At 38.8% G+C, this 21,807-nt stretch overlaps 1 protein-coding gene across 2 annotated transcripts in view; it reads right to left on the bottom strand.

Moving 5' to 3' along the window:
* The window catches only part of tspan4a (tetraspanin 4a), a 79,796-nt gene that overhangs the window by 7,143 nt on the left and 50,846 nt on the right, over positions 1-21,807 (bottom strand). For both annotated transcript variants that reach the window (XM_061221838.1, XM_061221837.1), the window contains 2 exons: positions 15,390-15,581; positions 12,835-12,909 (listed from right to left, as the gene is read on the bottom strand). In XM_061221838.1, coding sequence (XP_061077822.1) covers positions 12,835-12,909; positions 15,390-15,581 — 267 coding nt within the window. The remainder of the gene's footprint in view (positions 1-12,834; positions 12,910-15,389; positions 15,582-21,807) is intronic.

Here is a 21,807-nt window from a genome sequence, read left to right as displayed (position 1 = left end):
GTTAGAAATGGAGGAAGTCTGCACTATTTTATGCTGATAGAAAAGTCAGATTTTGGCTCAAATATAATATTCTTTTAATACCTGGCACAGATCTGCAGACTTAATAGCATATGTTTTTAGGACTGCATACAATTCATATTATTATATAAACAAGATATTTTGTGAACAGCAACATGGATACACCTGAGAAACATGATGGAGGGAAACTGCCAGAGAAGTCGTAAAACCTGGCACTCCAGGGGGAGGAAGGAGAAGAGACTCCCGTTGAAGTGAATCATACATTACTTTTGAAAGTCAACACAAAACTGATCTCTCGATCTCCCAAAGGGAGGGTACGAGTGAGATAAAAAGAGCTTAGAATTCTCTGCTGCAATCATTTTGGCCCTGTGAAAAGAAGTACAGGAAATGAAAAGTAATGTTACCTCTTTACAACCAAATCCTGCTGTTATGAAGTGAGAAATAACATTTACAAACGAATGTACAAACCCGTTCTTCAGAGAAAAACTTTTTTTTCTCAGGTGTCCCTGAATATAACTGAGAAAACACTGAATCTGGGGTTTGTGACTCTGTGATAAAGAATCTGAAATTGATTCCTGACACTGTTGAAAGAATAGGTCTTTCTTGTTTCTGGGATGCGTTTTCTTTTGGCTACTAGGTGCATTGTAGGTTTCACTCCAAAAATGCAAGGTAAAAACATAGTTAATCAGTCCAGCCACATTTGGGGTTTCATATCTGAAGATTATGTATTCATTTTACAGAGATGAACCAGAGACTGCCTAGACAGCATCTAGATGATAAAATGGCATATTGACTGCTGAGGGGATGGGTGCGCTCAGGGAGATCTGCCAGGCAGTGGGAAATTTGCATATATTCTTTGTTTTTTCCACAGTAACTGCTTGTTGTTCGGCACCGCTAGGTGGCAAATGTGAGCGCTGTAATCCATAGCAATCTGAAATACTTGCAGGTTCTGACCATCATACTATATGAGAACTGGAGACAGCGTCCACTTTCCGGTCCCATGGATTCCTATGGGAGCTGCTCAATGGCGTGAGAAGCCATTGAGGCAGTCATGTTGGACTATGGGGCTTTTGGCACCAGAGCATGCACACTGGGTACCTAATCATGAAGGATCATGGTAAATTTAGACCAATGACGTGAGCCACAGGGACGTACTCCGAGAATTGAGAAAGTGGGAGTGAAATTGAAGCCAACTGTCAAGCTGTGTAGCTGTCTTCTGCATATAGCAGGAGGCTAGCAGGATTTTATGGAAGAAAATAAGTGATTCACTGTGACAAGGACATTTTTAATGTAGTGACTACCATTGAAGTCCATCACGCCGGCAAGGGTGGGTTCATGACAGCTGTGGTTTAGTGTGCTGACATTTGCCACCTTGTGGTGGTTGTGCAGAAAACAAACCCTACAAATGATTTCTCCACCTGTTACAGGCTGAAATGCAACACGGCTGCCCCCTACTATTGGAAACTCGCAAGTATTTTTTCCTGGCCGGTGACATTTTTACTGCAGAGGCAATATGTCAAATGAAACACAAAACTAGTCTCACCTGCCTTTTTTAAGATGGTAGTGTTACAGCTCTCTTCAAAGGTGTCTTTTCTTTTGTTTTCTGGATGTTTAAGTCCAGAAAGCAGTCTTTGCACCAGACATGAGACCAACTTACACCGGTGGACTAGAGCAGGGAGACTCAATCTTTCCCAGAAAGGGTCGGCAGTGACACGCCTGATTCTAGTAATCAACAATTACAGTCTTTGCTAAGGATCTTGATAACTAGAATCAGATGTGATCTGCTTGGCTGGAATAATAGCCTACACCCACACCGGCCCTTTCTGGGAAAGACTGAGTATTGACTTTGTCAATTTAAGGAAGAAAATGTCTTGGCTGGTACTCCTATAGGAACGCTACTCAGCTCCATGTCCTGTGGGCCGATGTGTCAACTGTGCGCTACACCACCTGATTTCACTAATGAGCTTATTAGCTGAACCAAGCAGGTGAAATAATTTCTGAAATCAGGTGGTGTAGCGCACATTAGGAGCAAATACCTGCAGACACTGCTGCCCACAGGGCTTGGAGTTGAGTAACACTGTCATATAGTGATTTGTGTATCATGTGAAGAGAATATGAACTCAGTGATCACTTTATTAGGTAGATGTGTACACCAGCTTGTTAATGCAAATATTGAATCTGCCAATTATGTGGCAGAAACTAATTGCATAAAAGCATGCATGTTTTTCAGACCAAATGTCAGAATGGGGAAGAAATGTGGTCTAAGTGACTTTGACCATGGAATGATTGTTGGTGCCAGACAGGGTGGTTTGAGTATCTCAGAAACTGCTGATCTCCTGAGATTTTCACACACAACAGTCTCTAGAGTATCCAGTATCAAGTTATTTGTGTTTATTATGTAGCATCAATTTGAATCTGACACATTGAGGTAGAGGAGATAATCTTCAGAATTAAGTGTGGATGAATTCCGTGTTAAGGAGCTTTCTACCCATCATATAGGGCCGAATGGTTCTGAACACACTGGCGAGTCCGCAAACCCAGCATAGCGAATGGCTCTGGCTTCTTCAGGCGAGAGTGAACATCAGTGCATCGGTGCATCAGAACCAAAATTGCATCATTGCTTTTGCTCTGAGTTGGTGTGGGTCTGTCAGACTCCGGAGGACAAGGCGCTCAGAGCACTTCATCAGCACTGAGTTGAGAGCCACAGGGCGGTAATCATTGTCGACGGTGGACTGAGCTGTCTTCGGCACAGAGAAGATGATCGAGGACTTCCAGAGTAGGGGGAGTGTGAATTCTCCTATAGACTAATTCAACAGGGCACAGAAGATAGATGCCAGCAGATTTTCAGGAGATGAATACTGATGCTATCTGGGCCCAAGGCCTTAAAAACCTTGGCCTTCCTGAACACCTTTCCCAACCTCCGCTGTCCATGCGGTTATCTGCGGTATCTCATTTGTCATCTCCATCATGTGTTTAGATCTAATCCATCAAGTACACAGGGGAAATGGTTTGGTTCCTCTTGAAATGGAATGCAATCCTCTTGTGCAGGGCACAGTCTGATTGGCTGCAATGCCAGGGAAGGTTTTTAGATCCATCCAGGAATCCCTCATCTTTCTGCCAGCAAACAGACGTTCAACCTTTTTTCTGCACTCTCATTGCCTCCCTCCTTTTCTTGTTAAGCTTCTTTTGAATTGTTTTTTTTTACTTGACCTTATCATCAACTATTCTTGTTGTGAGACAACACTTCTAAATCGTTTGAGGGAATTATCACCTTCTCACAGAACACGATGTAATCTGTCACCACCTCAACAGCTTCATTGAAGGAAGGAGTTGGAAAAGAACCCGGACCAATCAGAGGACTCCTGGAATGTTTCCTTTGTAGTCCTGTGCTATTTTTCCCTTTGCTTTGACATAATAATTGGTATAATGGTATGAGATATTTAGCTCTATGGTCAGCTGAGCATGATGGAGTTTCCCCCCTTATTGCTTTGGATGAGGTGTCCAGCATGGCTGCCTTTCACCGTTGGTGTGCGAGTATGTGTGTGTGTGTGTGTGTGTGTGTGTGTGTGTGTGTGAATGGTTGAATTAATTGTTAACGTGCTTTGTGTAGCTGTAGTTGCAGGAAAAAGTGCTATATAAATGCATTCCATTTACTATTTACCGTGTCCTTAGGGAATCTCGCCACAGCAGAGATCAATAGTTTTTGTACCACTGGTAGAACAGGTTATGCACTGCTGATATGAGAACAGAACTGTTCATCTTCCAGCTGTATAAATCTCCCATAATGAAGACATGGGAGTCCGGGAGTTTCTGCTTAAAGCAGACTGTGATTACGTCAGCAACTTTGCCCAAACTCAAGGGGCAGATATTTCGGTCTGAATACCAGTGAAAGTAATTTTAGACCTGGTGATGCATGTGGCTGGCAGGTTTCACACCAGGCCTTGTTAATGTAGGTGCAAAATCCTCCCCTGTGGTGTTTGCCTTGGTGTTACGTCAACATAGCCTGCAAGGAGCCCTACAGTGTCTTAACTACAGCACAGATTCTTCGATAGTGTCATCCTGTCATGTCTCAATTAAGCATGTCAGATTTTATCAAGTTTGTTCCTGAGAGATTTCACATTTGCAGACTTATGGAGGCATACCCGCTTTCACTCTGTCAAACTCCACCCGTTCTTCCTCACTCCCACGTTCAGTCCTTAGTCCAGTGTCTGATTTCAATGTGCTGACTTGTCAGAAAGTTCAGCTTAGCCTTCATGCTTTTGATATTGAAGGCTAGAGGCTGTCTCTATTGAAACTCCCATCACTGGCACAGCTGATAGCCCATGCAACAGTAGCGTTGCCAGAAGTCTTTTTAGGTTAATAGTCCATTTACAAGTAAGGAAGTCTGTCTTTTCTGGGTAACACACACTGTGTTTGATTTGCACTTTGTTGTACGTCGCTCTGGATAAGAGCGTCTGCTAAATGCCATGTAATGTAATGTAATGTAATGTAATGTAATGTAATGTAATGTAAAGGATGAGAATATTCTGTACATATGTTTTTGCAAAGGAACAGACAACAAACTCAAAATTCTACAGACATGGCATTTACACACCCAGCTAAACATTTAGCTATTACCAAGCCATTATGTGACATCTTAACAAAGTCAATGTTTGCGTTTAGTGCACTGGGAGGGACATGTGTTTCTTTTGCTAATGTGTCAGTACTAAGAACTGAACCAGTAAACATTTTATAGACATACCACTGCAAGTATAGTGGTCTCAGCTTGTGGGATACCCTGATACCGTGTGAAACACCTATACCTAGAGTTTAAAATGTTGTTGGTTTTTAGTTTAGTAACTTGACATCAAAGCTTAGAAATTTAGAAACTTTTTTAGAAAGTTTTGAGCATGCTCTTTCATATAGTTGATTTTCAATTGATTTTAAATGGCCCTTTTGTGCCTTCTTGGTGTTATTGCACTTTTGCATTCTGAGCCAAGCACTGGTGTTCTCCACTTCCATTGCTCAGGATAAGAGCATCTGCTAAGTGATTATAATGTAATGTAATGTCTTACAAACCACAAATGACTCCTTCATCATGGTAAGGGACTAGAGCACCATTTTAAGCCCTGCAATTGATTGTGAAGGAAATTACTCCACAAATGACCTCCCCCGCTCTTTAATGAGATCTCAAGTATTATGGACGCAGTGGACCTTTTGGATATGTGGAGACTTGAAAAAAATCCACATTTATCCATAGAGAAAATCAGAGCGAATTGCATCAACTACTTTCTTATTTCCTTTATCTTGGTACCAAAAGTCTACCAGGTGTTAATTGAGGATACTGTAAATTGAGATCTCATAACCTTCTCATACTGTAGGTCTTTTGTTAATACTTACCAAACTTCCCTTGAGGCAGAGGATATTGGAAATTTAATCAAAATGGATTAATGGATAAGACATTTAGAACCAAAACAAAATAATTAATTACGGATTTATTCTCTCATAACGTAGGATTATCAGATCCTATAATTGTGTTTGATACATTCAAATAAGCCTTTTGAGACCTCTCATTACAAAGCTCTTCATTAAAATGAAACAATTTAAGTCAAAACAAAAAAGCGACAACAAAATAAGTCTTTCATTACTTATATATAGCTCTGTTATTAAATACATTATATTAGAAAAGACTAGAAATAATGGGTCCATTACTTATGTTTTAATTGTTAATATGTCAAAGGTATGCTATTTCAAACTCAATGATTTGAGTTTATTAAAGTGACAAATCACTTTCTTGTTCTTTTGATATTATTCAAGTTTTAGATTGGCAAGATATTTTAGCTATTTACAGAAGTTACAAAGTGCCAACATAACAATGGCTGCTATGGGGCAATCAAAGGTTTGTGGTTTAACCCCTTTTCTTGACACAAGCGTGAAACACAATGGAGCCACAGCCACAACAATGGACAAATCCCCCTTTATTTTCAATTCCAATAGCATTCTGTTCTTTTCTAAGCTATGCCTAGGCAGTTTTCCAAAAAAATGTATGTCTAAATGGTATCATGGGTCTTATGAGCTGTAAAATACTGCATTTTGCTTATTAAACTAAACAACACTTTTTATCCTGAAAATAAGTGTTAGCACTGCTCCCTGCCTGTCACCCTCCCCTACCTGTCAGTTTCAACCTCCCTTTCCTTGTGCTCTCAGACAGCAACACGTCATGAAGATTTGTAAAAAAGAAGTGCAATAATCACAACAATAACATCTTGTAGACTAATATATACATTTAGGTCCATTGATTGAAGTTTGTGTCAAATACCAAACCCCCATCAACAATTTTCACATGCTATTTATCACTTAAAAGCAGGCTCCTTATTAATAAGCATATTGAATAATAATAAAATATCTTGAAAATTAATTTAGATATAAATGTGGTCATGTCACTGAAAATGCCGTCTATTGTGGAGTCAAGGGTGTTTTCACTGTCTTCCTGAGAAATATTCACTCAGACGAGATATTCCTTGGAAGTCCTCCAAAGAAAGTCTTCTATTTAAAATAATTAATCCATCCATCCATCCATTATCTGAACCCGCTTATCCTGATCAGGGTCGCAGGGGGGCTGGAGCCTATCCCAGCATACATTGGGCGAAAGGCAGGAATACACCCTGGACAGGTCGCCAGTCTATCGCAGGGCACACACACCATTCACTCACACACTCATACCTATGGGCAATTTAGACTCTCCAATCAGCCTAACGTGCATGTCTTTGGACTGTGGGAGGAAACCGGAGTACCCGGAGGAAACCCACGCAGACACGGGGAGAACATGCAAACTCCGCACAGAGAGGCCCCGGCCGACGGGGATTCGAACCCAGGACCTCCTTGCTGTGAGGCGGCAGTGCTACCCACTGCACCATCCGTGCCGCCCAAAATAATTAATAATAATGAACTGTTTTTTCTGAAGTGCAACAGTCTCAGTGTGTTTATTGAAAATGCTACGGTTTCATTACGTAGGCAAAAAATTGCTGTGTTGTTTTCTGCAAGCCTAACAAACGATACACTGATGTCCTTACCTAAAATGCTTTTCAGTCATCATTGCAATAATCACTGTAGTCGGTTCTTTGTTGAGTAGAGGTTATACTGTATTTTCTTACACAAGGATGGGGATAAGACATTTTCTTTGCAACTGCATTAGCGATACTGGTCAGAGAAGCTTGACATAGCCTCATCATATTCCAGAGCACCTATACTAAACGTAGATAATGGCATTTCTATACTACGTACATTTATAGAATTATGCAACGGCAAAACATACAACAATGATCCTTCCTCCAGAGAAATTTTAAGTAAACAATGGACATTCTATCGACGTTTCTCTGAGTTTTTATTTTTTTGAATTAGAAACTATTATGAATTTGATTTACTGGACTGTTGCTGTTAAAAAGACACTGAAATTACCTAATTTCTTGAAGTATGTGGATTTCCAAAATGCAGGGTCCCCACATGCTTGTTTTGCCACCCACATGTTACAAAATAAGGAACTGTTGTTGATCTGAAAATAGGTTATTCAGACAGAACAGTGAGTTTTAACGCTTTCAAGCGCCATATCCTGTTACCAGAGAGATTGAAAATTGCACCGTGAAAAAAAACCCTTCACCAGCCCAGACCTGACTACATTTCAAGTCGCTCCAAAGCAACTTGTACATCAATGTTACTGTATGTCTCTAGAGGTTGTAAGTGAGTGAGTATATTACCTGATTATTTTTTCCAAAATTTATGTTCAATCTTATTTTAGATTACAAGTAGTTCCTATAACACATGAGACCACTGTGCTCAAAGAAAGTGTCAACAGCATTACATATGGAGAGAGGTAAATTACTGCCTGAGAGAGAAAAAACCTCAAAGCAAAAACAAATCAACAGGACTGTAAACCCATGCCTGTAACTATGCAATTCAAACCTGTGAGGGAGAAAATATGACACAATTGCATCAGGCCAGCTGCATCGAACACACATGTCTCTGGCTGTGGGAGTAAGGAGTTTCTGCTGCTTTTGAACTGAGAAGGGAGAAACTGCCAGCAAGATATAAAATTCGATTTTAATGGTTATTTTAATGTTTATGTTATTGCTAATAAATGCTATAAAATTTGTTTGCTCACATGCATAGCCTCTGGGTCATAACATCATTGTACAAATTGTTTTCTATCTATGTGACCCATAGATATCACCAGGTGCTGGGTGCAAGAAGCCTGTGTGTGACCCATAGTTCAGGGGTATGTTTGGATTCATTGTCCTGCTGCAAGGTGAAGTGCCATTCAAGGTTTTTTTTTTTTTTTAGATCTCTGTACACTTCAGAATTCATGCTGCCATCAGCAGTCACGTCAATAGAAACAAGGGAGCCAGTTCCAGTGGTAGCCATACAGTGCATATGCCCAAACCATAATACGACTGCCACCATGTTTCAGAAGCGAGGGGGGATGCTTCGGATCATGAGAAGTTCCTTTCTTATGCCACAGTTTCCTCCTCCTATCACATTTCTACAGGTTCATACTCATCTCATCTGACCGTAAGACTTTCTTCCAGAATGCCATTCTGTTCTTGAGGCCTATCAGTGGTTTGCATCTCGAGGTTATACTGGTGTACTCTTCACTTTATTTTAGTCTTTGACACATCGATGCCTACATCCTGGAGAGTGTTGATCTGCTTGACAGTTCAAAAAGGTGTTTTCTTCACTCTCACACACACACACACACACACGCACATGAGCACACACACAGATACACACACACTCACATACACTCACATACACACACGCACATGCGCACACACACAGATACACACACACACACATGCGCACACACACACATGCACATGAGCACACACACAGATACACACACACTCACATGCAATCACATACACACACGCACATGTGCATGCGCACAGGTACACACACACTCACATACACATATCCTTTCCTTTCTTCTAGCTTTAAAACACAAAACCATTTTGAAGCTGGCTGGTAATTTAGTAAAAAACTTCAAATATACTTCACTGACCAAAAAACCTGTCTAGGCTAATAAAAATAATATCAACCTCAATATATACAGAAAGTGAGCTATCCCTTTGAAGCAAGTAGCTAACAAAGATCCAATTAACTAAAAACTGGTGGCTTCTTACACTTCAGTGGTGTGGTACAAAACTGGTATGCATATGCATAGCCCACGATATCAGAAAAGTTTTACATTATCCACCATGATCAGTCTTTTATTTATTTTTTGGTTTTTGATGATGTATTGAGTTCATGATATCAATAATTACAATTTGAAGAACATTAGTCTCAAAGATCTTGGCACACTTTGAAAAAGCCTTTGATAGCATTTTTATGGATTTCATTATAAATGTAAATGCCTAGATTTCTTTACTTAAATAGGTTACATTTATAGTCAGAAATAAAGTATTTATCAAAAATGGTTCTTTAAAAAAGTATTTATCAAGAAATAAAAAATAAAAAAACATTATGAGTCCAAGGTTACATTGTAACACAATTTAAACAGCTCAGAAGGGGAAAATGTCCAACAAAGTCTTTGTCAGTCACAAATGATGCCCAGGACATAAATACAAAAGTAATATTTTTAGGATTAAAAAAACACCTCAAAATCTGTATGGAGCCTGAAAAAAAAAAAAGCATTAACGTTTTGTAGCCAAAAACAGAACTTCTAATTTGAATTGTAAGCCCAGCGCTGGGCAGGTTTACCAGTAATTGACTCGATCATGCTCAGCGAGATACTCATGCGTGTGGGTGACTTTCAATTAACTTCTAATTATAGACTGAGGGGAAAAAAACAGATGGTTTCTAATTTCAGTAATGAAATGTGAAGCTCACTGTATGCCAAAAACTGGAGCTGAATCACACTCATGCGACTGTGGGACTGTACTCAGAGTCATTCTGCCTTCTAGTGAAGAGGACAATAACACTAGCATGCAAAAACCACTAAGACCCACCAATCCTGAGAAATCATACTTGAGAATGACACTCTAAAACAAATGTATGATGATAAATTAACTTGTCCACTAATAGTTAACCAGGTCCCCACATTATACCACCAATATAAAACCCCACATAAAACCAAGAGCTAAGTTGCCAATAAATTGGGGTGACACTGACGATGTTATGAGGGTGGGAAAACCTTGTGTAAATGATGATGGTGCAAAACTTAAAATAAAAGTTTTTTATTGCAAACTGCAGTGATTATATATCTAAATAAAACATTAATAGATTGTAATAGTTGTATAGATAAACGTATAGACAGAATAATCAAATGGTTCCACAAATATTTCATCAATTCATGAGTCAATTGCCAATTTTTCAACAGTTACATTTTTTTTACATTTGAAACTTCATAGGTAACTGGAACATTTCTGTGGCAAAAGGCAGAGAACTAATGAAATAATAGTTTCACAAGACTTTCAGTAAGAATTGTCAAAGTTAAGCATTTTATTTCTAACAAATAGAATCTCTCGCTGACAAACATTGGTATTGTTAGATGTAACAACACATATTTATTTAATGTCTGCTAACATTAGATTTGTGTGGTTCTGAGTCAATTCCTTAATTTTATTCCTTTATTTCTTCATAGCCATTTTCCTTTATTGGTTTTATTCCCCTGGTCATATAAAGAGGTATTTTTTAAAATGTGTTTACATTTTATCATGTCAGAGAGCTGGGGGTTGGTAGACAGGAGGGGGCAGTAAACACAAGAATTTCAGATGGGTTGGCTTCCGTAGGTGACATGAAGAACTACTGTGGGATGAATCTATCGGCTGTAGGGCTGGAAAGATCTATAATACATATTTAATTCATTTTCCAAATGCAAGCTATATTTGACATTGCTGCGTACAATGGTGGCAATTCAGACACCTTCTCAAGTTTGGGGAGGAACTAAAGCTCCACACCTTTGATATTGGGTGTGTTACAGAACAACAAACCCTGGCTTGTCCAGAGTACAGTTTTTAATAGTTACTGCATTATTACTTTCAAATAAAACTAGAACTGACAGTTGATTCAAAAAGAACAACATCATCAGGGGTGTCTCGGTGGCAAGGCTGTAGAGCACTGACTGCATGCTCATTGCGAGCGCGACTTCGGCGGTTCGAATCCGACCTTCAGACATTTGTCTCATGTCTTTCCCTCTCTCGCTCCCATTCTTCCTGTCTCTTCCCTAGTGCAAGAAACCTTGGAGTGGTGATGGACAACAGGCTATCCTTCTCCAAGAACATCGCTACGGTGACCCGGGCGTTCAGGTTCTTCCTGTACAACATCCGGAGAATCCGACCCTTTCTCACCACCTACTCCACTCAGCTCCTTGTTCAAGCAATGGTCCTGTCCCGCCTGGACTATTGCAATTCTCTGCTGGCTGGCCTTCCAGCATCTGCTATCAGACCCCTACAACTCATCCAGAATGCAGCCCGTCTGGTATTCAATGTTCCCAGACATTCACATGTCACCCCCCTGCTCAGCAACCTCCACTGGCTGCCTGTTATGGCTCACATCAAATTTAAAACTTTGGTGCTTGCATACCAGGCAGTTAAAGGATCAGCCCCTGTGTATATTCAATCCCTTATCAAGACCTATACACCAACAAGACCCCTCCGTTCTGCCACTTCGTGCCGTCTGGCACCTCCCCCTCGCCACACCTGCACTTCACGCTCATGACTACTGTCTGTCCTGGTCCCACGGTGGTGGAATGACCTCCTGGTGAATGTCAGAATGGCAGAGTCTCTGACCTCCTTCAAGCGCAGACTGAAGACCCATCTCTTCAGGCTACACCTTTCCCTCCCCAACTCACAATCACTGTGATTAGCCTTAGACCGTAATGGCACTTATGTATAGATATCGTTACTTGTATAGTTATTGTTGTTTTTATTGGCTGTTGTTGTATTCTAGCTGCCAACAGTGGTATGCTAGTTTGAAAGCTGATTGTACTCTTCAAGGGTTCTGAATTTCTGTATGTTTACACTAGGACTCGGAACTGTACTGTTCTCTCAGGTCTACTTTTGCACTTGTTCTTGTGATTGATTTGCACTTTGTTGTACGTCGCTTTGGATAAGAGCGTCTGCTAAATGCCACGTAATGTAATGTAATGTCTCTCTATACTATACTGTCCAATAAAGCTAAAATATCTTTAAAGAAAAAAAAAAAGAGAACAACATCTAAAGCCACAATATGGCCAATAAAAATATGAACGGAAAGTTAATGCAGGCTTATTTAAAACATGTAGTTTTGAACCCTAGACTTGGGGGCAATATGAAAAACATACATTTTGTTCTCTGGGTGGAAGGCCCAAGGCCCTAATTTGCTGCTGGAGGTGGTGTTGGTGGGTCAGTAGAGCGGACCTTCTGTACCAAATATACCCTCACTGACAGGGAGGGACTTTGTGCTGTAGGACATGTTGTCTTTGTGATGAAATGTAAAACAAAGGTCCTGACTTACCCCTGAATTCAAAACAACTACAGAGGTAAATGGCTGAGATGGGGAAAATAACAATATCTCAGTCACTCCAGAAAATGGCCACTTGTGTTTGTTAAAGTTCCCCTGGTAGTTGGTACAACGTGTGCAATGCCCATTGATGTCCTGGGCAGATTCCCAACCTGAGTTTGTCAACCTACCCCCTAATTATCCTCCATTTTGGCTCAATATTTCTCTCCCACTTCAGCTGGTGAGTGCTCTGGCGAGACACACTTCCCCTCTTCACAGTGAAACTCCTTGAGATTGGAAAGAGCACTATATAATTGGAATTATTAATAGTGGTAATACTGGAAATGTGGATTATGGTCCTACCTTCTCCTGATAGGCGTAGAAGAGGATGATCATCAGAATCTCTAGGAGGAAGATCAGAAGAAGCAGAATGAAGAACTAGAGGGAAGGAAAGAGGGAGGGAGCACAGTTAAAGGTCTTTTTGGACTTTTAACTGCCAAGAGAGTAATTGCAGCAACAAACATGCTCAAACCACAACACTGATTATCCCTCCCCCTCATCTGTGAACTTGCTGACATTGGAACCCCCCACCCCCATTGGCTGTGGCAATTAGAACCAATTTTCAACCAATGGGCTTGAATCTTTGTACAGCTATACAATGTTTTGGTGTTTAGTGTTGGTCCGTCAACTGTATATTTTGAAACCCAAATTTAAGGACTATAAACACAGGCAGAGAGTGAGTTAACATGTCAGTGAGCTTTTTTCAATGATTGGAAGGGATAGTCTTGTAACAATGTTTTAATACAGAAATCGTACCTATTGTACCTTTAAGAGACCATTTGTTGAATAACCAATAGTTCTGTCGGAGATAATTTAATAACAACCTTGTTCAGGCTTTGGAACATTTATTTTTGAGACCCAGACGCCAGGAGATTTTTTGATTTGGAGACATTGTGTCTCATTGTGTGCATTTCACTTTAAGCGCATTTGAGTTTCACTCATTCTGGACTGAGATAAGCACCTGCGTAGCTGGTTAAATGAGAGGTGCATGATTGCACACCTCATAAAGATTTGTTCCGTTTATGCTCATAATCTCTGAAATGCCCGATGAATTTTAACACATTTATTGGCAATTCCCATTCTTTTTTCCATCCTATTAAAATGAAGATTGTATTTCTGCATAAAACAGGCTTGTCAATTGCTTTTAAGAAACTTAACAAAAAAATGTAACAGTACCATTTGGTCAAACTACAAATAAATTACAAAAAGAATATTAAAAAAAACATATTCCTGTTTGTACAATCTATACGCTATTACACAATTATGTATACAGTATAGTGTACACAATTGTGTCACCAGTAACAAAATTTTTTATCTGAACTCTGGCACACTGGATATCAAATGAAACAATGAATAAGTGGTTATGATGCAGATTGTCATGTGTAACCTTACGTAATGTAATTTGTGTGGAAATGGGGTAAATAAGATGAATCCTCTACCATCATTAAGTGTGAAGGCACAACTATATTTAGATTCCTATCAGATCTTAATTGGCTGGGTCGGTCTCAGTTCAGCAATGTGTTATAGTGTATACTGTAAATAGTGTAAACTCTCATGCAGATGGAGAGATGTTTTTAGCAGCTTAGTAAAAAAAGAAATCAACACACAATAGGTGGTATTAGCCGATTGTTTCCATGATGATCTTCCCCTCCGGTGATTATGTCTGAAAAACACTGAGACGACTCTGCATCTCCCTATTAATGTAGTCCATTAATGTTTCCACAGTTAGTGGTAAGGCCTTAAGGGTTTGCGCAATGCAAAAAATTATAATATGAAGGTAACATACTTCGAACAACAGTTATTGTGGCTTAAACTGTGCTTTGAATTGTATTACATTTTTTTCCTGTCACTTGCATCGTTAGGATGAGAAAAACTGTTGCCGTCTGTCAGCCAACCCCCAACTATTGTATTGCAAAATGAAATGTAATGTAAGTAAATTTCACAATAAAAACACTGCCATTCAGGAATAAAATATTACTTTAATGCAATAATTTGGCTTGATTAAATATATAGTCTCCTGATTTTAATAATGTAACAACGTATCTGTTGTTTTCAACATAGGGCAGTATGTTAGTGTTGGGCAGATGGTAAATACAACTTTATTTCCAAATACACCGAAGTGGCTGATCAGAAATATTTTAAAAATTAATTTCATATGTATGGCACTTTAAAACCAGTAAACATGACTGTTTGACTATAAAACATAAGGCATGAAATCCAGCTTCAAACTCATCTCAATGTTTCTCTCCACTCTCAAGTTATCTTCTAATATAACAGACTGCTCCAGGTTTTCTGCAGAGAACTTTTGTCTATTCCCAAGACCTGTCCAACTGTAAAGCCAGAAGCCATGATTTTTCTGTGAAAGCTCCCAGACAATTTAACGGAGATACAAAGGGAAGAAGTTAGAGAAGTTTAGAAAAAAGATACCACCAACTTCAGCAGACCTTTAAAGGGTTAAACCCTTTTTGAAACGTATTTCTTTGAATCGACTTTTTAATTACACATATTTTAGCTTTAATTACATTTTAACCCTCAGAATGTAGTACGTTATCCCTGTTTTTGCTGGAGTACACACATAATTGGCTTTTATTGCTTTTCTGAGATTATATTGTCATGTTCATTGTTTCATTATTCACAAAGGCTCATACTGTGTGTCCATAAAACCCATTTTGAATTGCTTAAATTTGTTCAATAAAAACACTACTTTAATTTTATTGCCTTATTTCCTTATTTCACATCACTTTGAGCTGACGAATGAAAGACTGTGTGAATAAAGTTTATTATGATTTTGACACTTTGCTGATGTTTAGTGAGGCAGTGGATGTGTGCCTGTGTCGAGCCTGTTTGCAAACACTCACACTCAACAGCAGGGGGCGACTCTCTTTGACGGCGCCCATGCAGCCCAGGCAACCGATCACCATGACGATGGCCCCCACAGTTATGAGGAGATTGGCAGCGGAGAGGGAGGGGAGAGAGGAGGAGAGGGTGGCGAAGTTTCCCTGTGTCACTGACAGCCAGACCCCCACCCCCAGGATCCCACAGCCTCCCAACTGTGTGAGAGAGGGGGGGGGGGTGGAGAGAGAGAGAGAGGGGAGGGAGAGAGGGGGAGAGGGGAGGGAGAGAGAGAGGAAGAGAGAGAGAGAGAGAGGGGAGAGGGGGAGTGAGAGAGAGAAAGAGAGATGTGAGTAAAAACAGATTTGACAATTTGTAAAACAATTCCTAATATCAATGCTGAATAAATTAATTTTAATTAATACATGAATTAAGCATGCTAATTAAAATGCCATTTTTATATATGGTATAATTGCATTTCATGTATAATCCCAGTTTGCACTTGCACTCTTTCATACCATGTGCAATGTTGTATGCTCTGCACATGATGCAGGGACGTACATACATATGTCACAGCTATGAATTGTTGTTGTTGTTGTTGCTGTTGCCATGAAATGTTTCTTCTGTGAATGTTGGTGTTGATGTTTGATAATGTGTGGTACTAAAACAGGAAGATAAATCTCATGATTCGATAATCATGACCAAGTAACTCTGACGCTAACTGTAATGTAAAAATCCATGGACGTTATAGCTTTCAACTAGTGTTAGAAATTACTGTCATTTGGACAATGATGCTGTAGCATCAAAGACAATTCATGAAAGGCTAGCTCAATCACGCAGATTGCAATCCAGCACTGACCCCAACACAGAACACATGTAATTCAAATGACCATACCTTCACCGCTGTCTTTTATATATTTGCATATTTTACCATAAGCACAACTGCAGCTTTGCTCCTGGCTGAATTAATTTATTCATGAACGATGGTGAGTTAGCCAATCAAAGCCTGGATGAGGTGCAGTCAGGATGAGAACCATGATTATACTTTATGTTTATTAGGAATGTTTTTACTATTCAATAATAAACCTCGGGAGCAGACAAGCCTGAGATATATTTTTTGTAAACTTTTGAAGCTTGTAAAATATTCACCTCAGGTTTCTGCTAGACAGTTAAATGTTTTCAAGTGAAATTTGTTCACAGTTTGCAGTGTGGTCGAGAAATCCCCAAGGGCTGTCTGCTATAATGGCACTTCATTCAATCAGTTTTGGAAAAACACAATTATTTGTTTCAGCTCACTTTCTTTCGATCTTAATTTAATTCCCCTTGTTCTGTCTCATCGTGTTTGCGTGCCTTTTTCTGAGTATGTGGCCAGAAGTGAACGATATGAAATACTTCTTGAAATTTTCTCTCCGCGGGACCCGTTTCCTCCCTAGTTTCTATCTAATTCAGCATCTAAGGCTATTTGAAATCCTGTGTCTCCCAGTTTAATCTGATCTACGCTTATAGCCATTGACATAATGCTATGTGCGTTCTCTGAAGAAAAGAGCGCTGGCATTATATATATATATATTTTATTTTATGACTGCGCATTCAGGTAGGTCTAACAATCGGAATCCAAATGTGAGTGTGTCTCTCTGGTTGCTTGCCTGGAATTTTGGCCGATCAAATTGCCCTGAAAAGTGATAAGGCAGTCATTTTAAACTAACTTGCAGACAAATGAGGTCTTTATAGAGTGGTCTTGGAGTATAAATGGGAAGACGCTTTAAATAAGAAATGCATTCAATCAGTTCTGCCGGTGCTGTTGCTAACTCCACAAAGCCATGTCCTTTTCCTTCCTCAAAACCAGTGAATAAATATTATCTTTAATGTAGTCTAATAATTGTTCCCAACCTAATTTTGTATTGGTTTTACTTGATAAAAATGCATGAGCATTTTCTTAACATTCTGTAAACAAGGTTAGGTCATTCTCTTTAAATGCACGAGCTTTCTTTTTTCAACTCTTTTCAGACAATTTAAATAATGAAAATTTACGTATTATGTAATACAAGATAAATGGCAAATAACCATGTAGGGGAGACCGGGGCTTGTTGTCACATGGGTAAGTTGTCACACTGTTAATATTTTCACAACCAGAGGGCGCTACTTAAAAGTGGAATACTAGTTTTGTGCCTCTATATGGTCTGATGTCATATCCTGTCTGGGAAAACCAGAGCACACTGTAAAGTGAGGGGAGCACATATTTCCCATTTTTCACATTGAAAAGTAAAAAATATCAACTTGATATGTTTTGTAATAATCTTCTTCTAGTTAAACATCTTAACAATTATACATTTGCACTTGTTAGAGGAGAGAATAGTGTGTCTTGTTATACTTTAGCTAGTGTCCTGCTTCAAACTTTTAAGATATTGCTAACATTAGCAAACATGGCAGTTTGGGACAACTTACCTGCTCATGGGGCAACATGTCACGTGTTCACGCTCACTATTTAAATGCCTATAAGTCTGCACTGAAACAAGATATGAAAATGAAATGAATACAAAATATATGCCTGAGACTTTGTTCTTTCATTTGGTATGACATTTTTAACAATATGATGTATTGATCCCAAGATATATAAAAGAGTGTAAAAATGCCCCGGTCTCCCCTATTGCACAAGCTTTTAATGTGAAGCACACTAAGGCTTGTTAATGGTCTCTGCAGGGCAATCTCGCAACACATGCATCAGGGGGCTGAAAATTCCTGGAGGGCAAAAATAATTTACCATTTACCATTAGCCAGCAAGCAATTCAGATAAGAGAATGGAAATATGAATGCACAAGTGCAGGTGATTGTATACAAAAAGAGCAACAATTTCCTACCCCATATATAAATAAACCCATTCCTGAGGGATGACCTCACCAGTGCTGACATGTAATAATTGCATGGTTCAAAGACTAAAATAATACACCCTATTAAACTGACTGCAGGTCTCTGGAATGACTCAGGAATCATTTACTTACAAAAAAGTAAAAAGAAAATTACATTACACTGCCTTTCACGTTAATATATTTCTGAAATAGTACAAAACACAGTTCTTTTTATTAGTTGCACTTTCATTGCTCTGCTAGACCACATCTTGCCAGCAGTCTTATGCAGAAATACTGCAGCCTTGGGATCAGGATATTTAATGGCATATCAATTTAAATGAAAATAAGTTCATTTTCTACTGTACATCAAACAGTACTTACAGTACATAATGGAGCAGATGCCATTCCCTTTAAACACATATGTGCTAGCTAGATACATGCGTGACAAAATGACCATATACATACATAACATCAATTAATATTTTTGCATGTTGCATGAGCTGACCAGTAAAGGAAAGTTCCTTTAAGCCTTTTGTTATGTTCCTGTGTTCTGTCCTGTGTTAGTTTATCATTATTGGCCCCCAAATAGCTCATATGAAATCATCCATTCATACCACAGAGGTTATTCCACCTGGATGGAGGTTCTGGAAATTATGGCAGGACATTGTCTCAATTATTAAGCTGCATTGTCAGTTCCTTCCTATAGGCAACAGTTCAGCTTCTTCAGATGAAAGCATGGACACATCTACATTACATCTAATTAAAGTCTCAGCTGAAAACAAATTTTTTTTCATTTATTTAAATAATATATTTTGGCTTTTCTACAGAATAGCTGTTATCCTTTATGAAGAAAAACACATTTCCATTCTGGATTTTATTCTGTATATAGAACATAAACTGACAACAAAGTGACCAGTGACTATCTTACATATGCAGATGCAAATGAGTGCTTTATCCCATTTGGGTTTCTTAAACTTGTGGATCTCCAATGCTGTTTTTTGTCTTATGTCATAGGCAGACAGTTTTCAGTCTCAGTTTGGTGTCTTCCTCTGAATCAATTAACTGTGGGGTTCCTCAAGGATCAGTTTTTGGGACGATTTTGTATTCCATTTGTATGCTTTGGCTTGGGCATATCATGTGAAAAGCTTTTAACATGACAGCTCTCTCAACAGTCATGAACCTTATATGATTTAAATAATGCATGAAAGAAAAAGCGTTGTTTCAGAGACTGAATATGTTGCATTTGGATAAAATTGATGTCCTAAAACTGAGGTCAGTTGTCTGTAGTAAAACACACACTGAGCCTCAGTGCTAAAAGGCATTCATGCATTTTTTTTTTTTAAAGATGCTTTTTCATGCTTTTTCAGGTTTATTGGACAGTACAGTGTAGAGAGGCAGGAAGAATGGGAGCAAGAGTGAGGGAAAGACATGCGACAAATGTCAGGCAGCCGGATTCAAACCGCTGACGTCACAGCTTGCAAATAAGCATGTGAATGTGCTCTACAGGCTACTGGCCAGTAGTAGTCTTATGACAGTAGTCTTATGACACATGCTGTTGTGTTCCAATTTGTGTTATAATTTATTTAAGAGTTGATTAGAGCAGATATATTACATTTTAACTATATCATATACAACATTATCAACGTTCACATTTTGTCTCATTTACGGAAACTCAGCATCTCAACTTGGCCTGTGGAATTAATGTCATGAATTTAATAGATTAGCTGTTCTCCATGCCTGTCTATAATGAATTTCTGAATACAGCCCAGAATTTTCAAGGGAAAGGTCATATGTTTTAATTCTTGGTCTCAAGCAGATAACTGATAAAAATCAATAAAAAACATGGGCTCTTCACTTAAAGTGTGAAACCATTCCTGCCCTACAGGACCCTGATTGTTATTCAATAATAATAAGAGAATAATAAGAAAGTCATTCATGCTTTCATCTCATCTCAGCTTTATTCTTCTAATTCATTCTTGCAAGGCCTAAACTCAAAATGTGCAGTGAGGCTGCTAATAAAAGCAAGAGAACACATTTGAACACAAGCCCAATCTTTGCATCTCTCTACTGGCTGGAAGTTTTCGAGTTGTTTCAGAGTCATCTCACTCTAGGGAGGCACAGCGGAAGGGGCCCAAAATGTTTGTCCTACAATCACATTTTTAATTTTTTTATTTCTGTATTTTTTGGTATTTAATTATTTATTATTTATTTCATTTTGTGCTGAATGTAATCACTTTGAGCTACATTTTATGTATGAAAGGTGCTAAGCTTAATATTAGCATTATTATTTTTTGTAGCAATTATTTTAGGAAAAGATATGAGGCTGCACTTGAGTATATCGTGAACCCTATAAAAACAGAAAATATCTATCTATCTATCTATTTATAGATAATCCAGAGTCCTAGCTGAAATACAAAGAAGACAATACATTATCAGTTAAGGTTCCAGAACAGCCTTTTTGAAGAGATTATACCAGCTAATTCGTTTTTAAATGTAAATGTAATGTTGTAAATGTAAAATAAATTTTCAAAGTTATTATCATTGTTATTGAGTCTATACCTGCTTTGTAAAAATTGTATTCTGAATTTTTAAACATCTGTACACTGGTTTGGGTACCTGAAGATAAGCAATGAATGAATAAGTATAATTCTCATTACTCTGGGCTAAGAAGTGTATTCTTTTTTTCGTACTCATTTCCCAATCATGTATCTTCATGTAATTGCTTATATCTCCAGACCTACACTATGTCAGCTGCAAACATGTTTCAGGTATCATTTCAAACAATAAAGGAATAAAGATCATTTTCCATCTCAAAGTTTCTGTATCAATGATGGTTCAGCTAGATGAGTTCTAGCGCCATATTTTCCAGACAAAAGAAAACAATTATAACATGATTAAATCATTAATTCACATTAATGATATCGCTTACTAAACCAAGCGATTTTCTGGAAAACGAGCATTTGGGGTTCACACATGCTGCTAATGCGAGATTATGCTTTGTTATTTGCATGACCCAAATATTTTAACTTTATTTTTAGGCTACCTATGTACTTAGTGGGCCCTTCAGACAAAAAACTAATAACAACACATCATGTTGTTTATTGGTCTCAGATGATATGAGCGAGGAAGATATGCTAGGAGAGAACTAAAGCAGTAAATGCAGCTTGTATATGCACATATACATTGATATTACATTTATTACATATGACTTATTTGTCAGGGGAGCGGGGGGCAGAGGGCCAGGAGTGACCGTGAGGGGTATTGAAAGTTACCCACTGACTGTGGAATAACCATTGATAAGGTCAGGAGAACACAAAAAGGGAGAACACTCCCCGGCTAACTGTGCCAATGAAAAACAACCCAGGAAAAGTGTCCAAAAAGTCTATGCAGACTTGAGCGATGGCGTCCGACAAATTGAAGAACAGAACAAAGACACACTCAACCCCTCGCTCCTAAACTCACAGGAGCACCCAGGAAGAGGCGAGAGGAAAATAAGAAAACCTGAGCGGCTGACAAAATTAGGGGCAGCACGCCGGACCTCGACAGCCGGAGGTGACAACACAGAAACACTGAGCCTCTAGCTCCTCAAATCACAGGA

This window comes from Conger conger, chromosome 15 (assembly GCF_963514075.1).
Source record: "Conger conger chromosome 15, fConCon1.1, whole genome shotgun sequence".
NCBI classification, from domain to species: domain Eukaryota; kingdom Metazoa; phylum Chordata; class Actinopteri; order Anguilliformes; family Congridae; genus Conger; species Conger conger.
The sequence above is the reverse complement of the archived record's forward strand: the minus strand, read 5'-3'. Positions and strand labels throughout refer to the sequence as shown.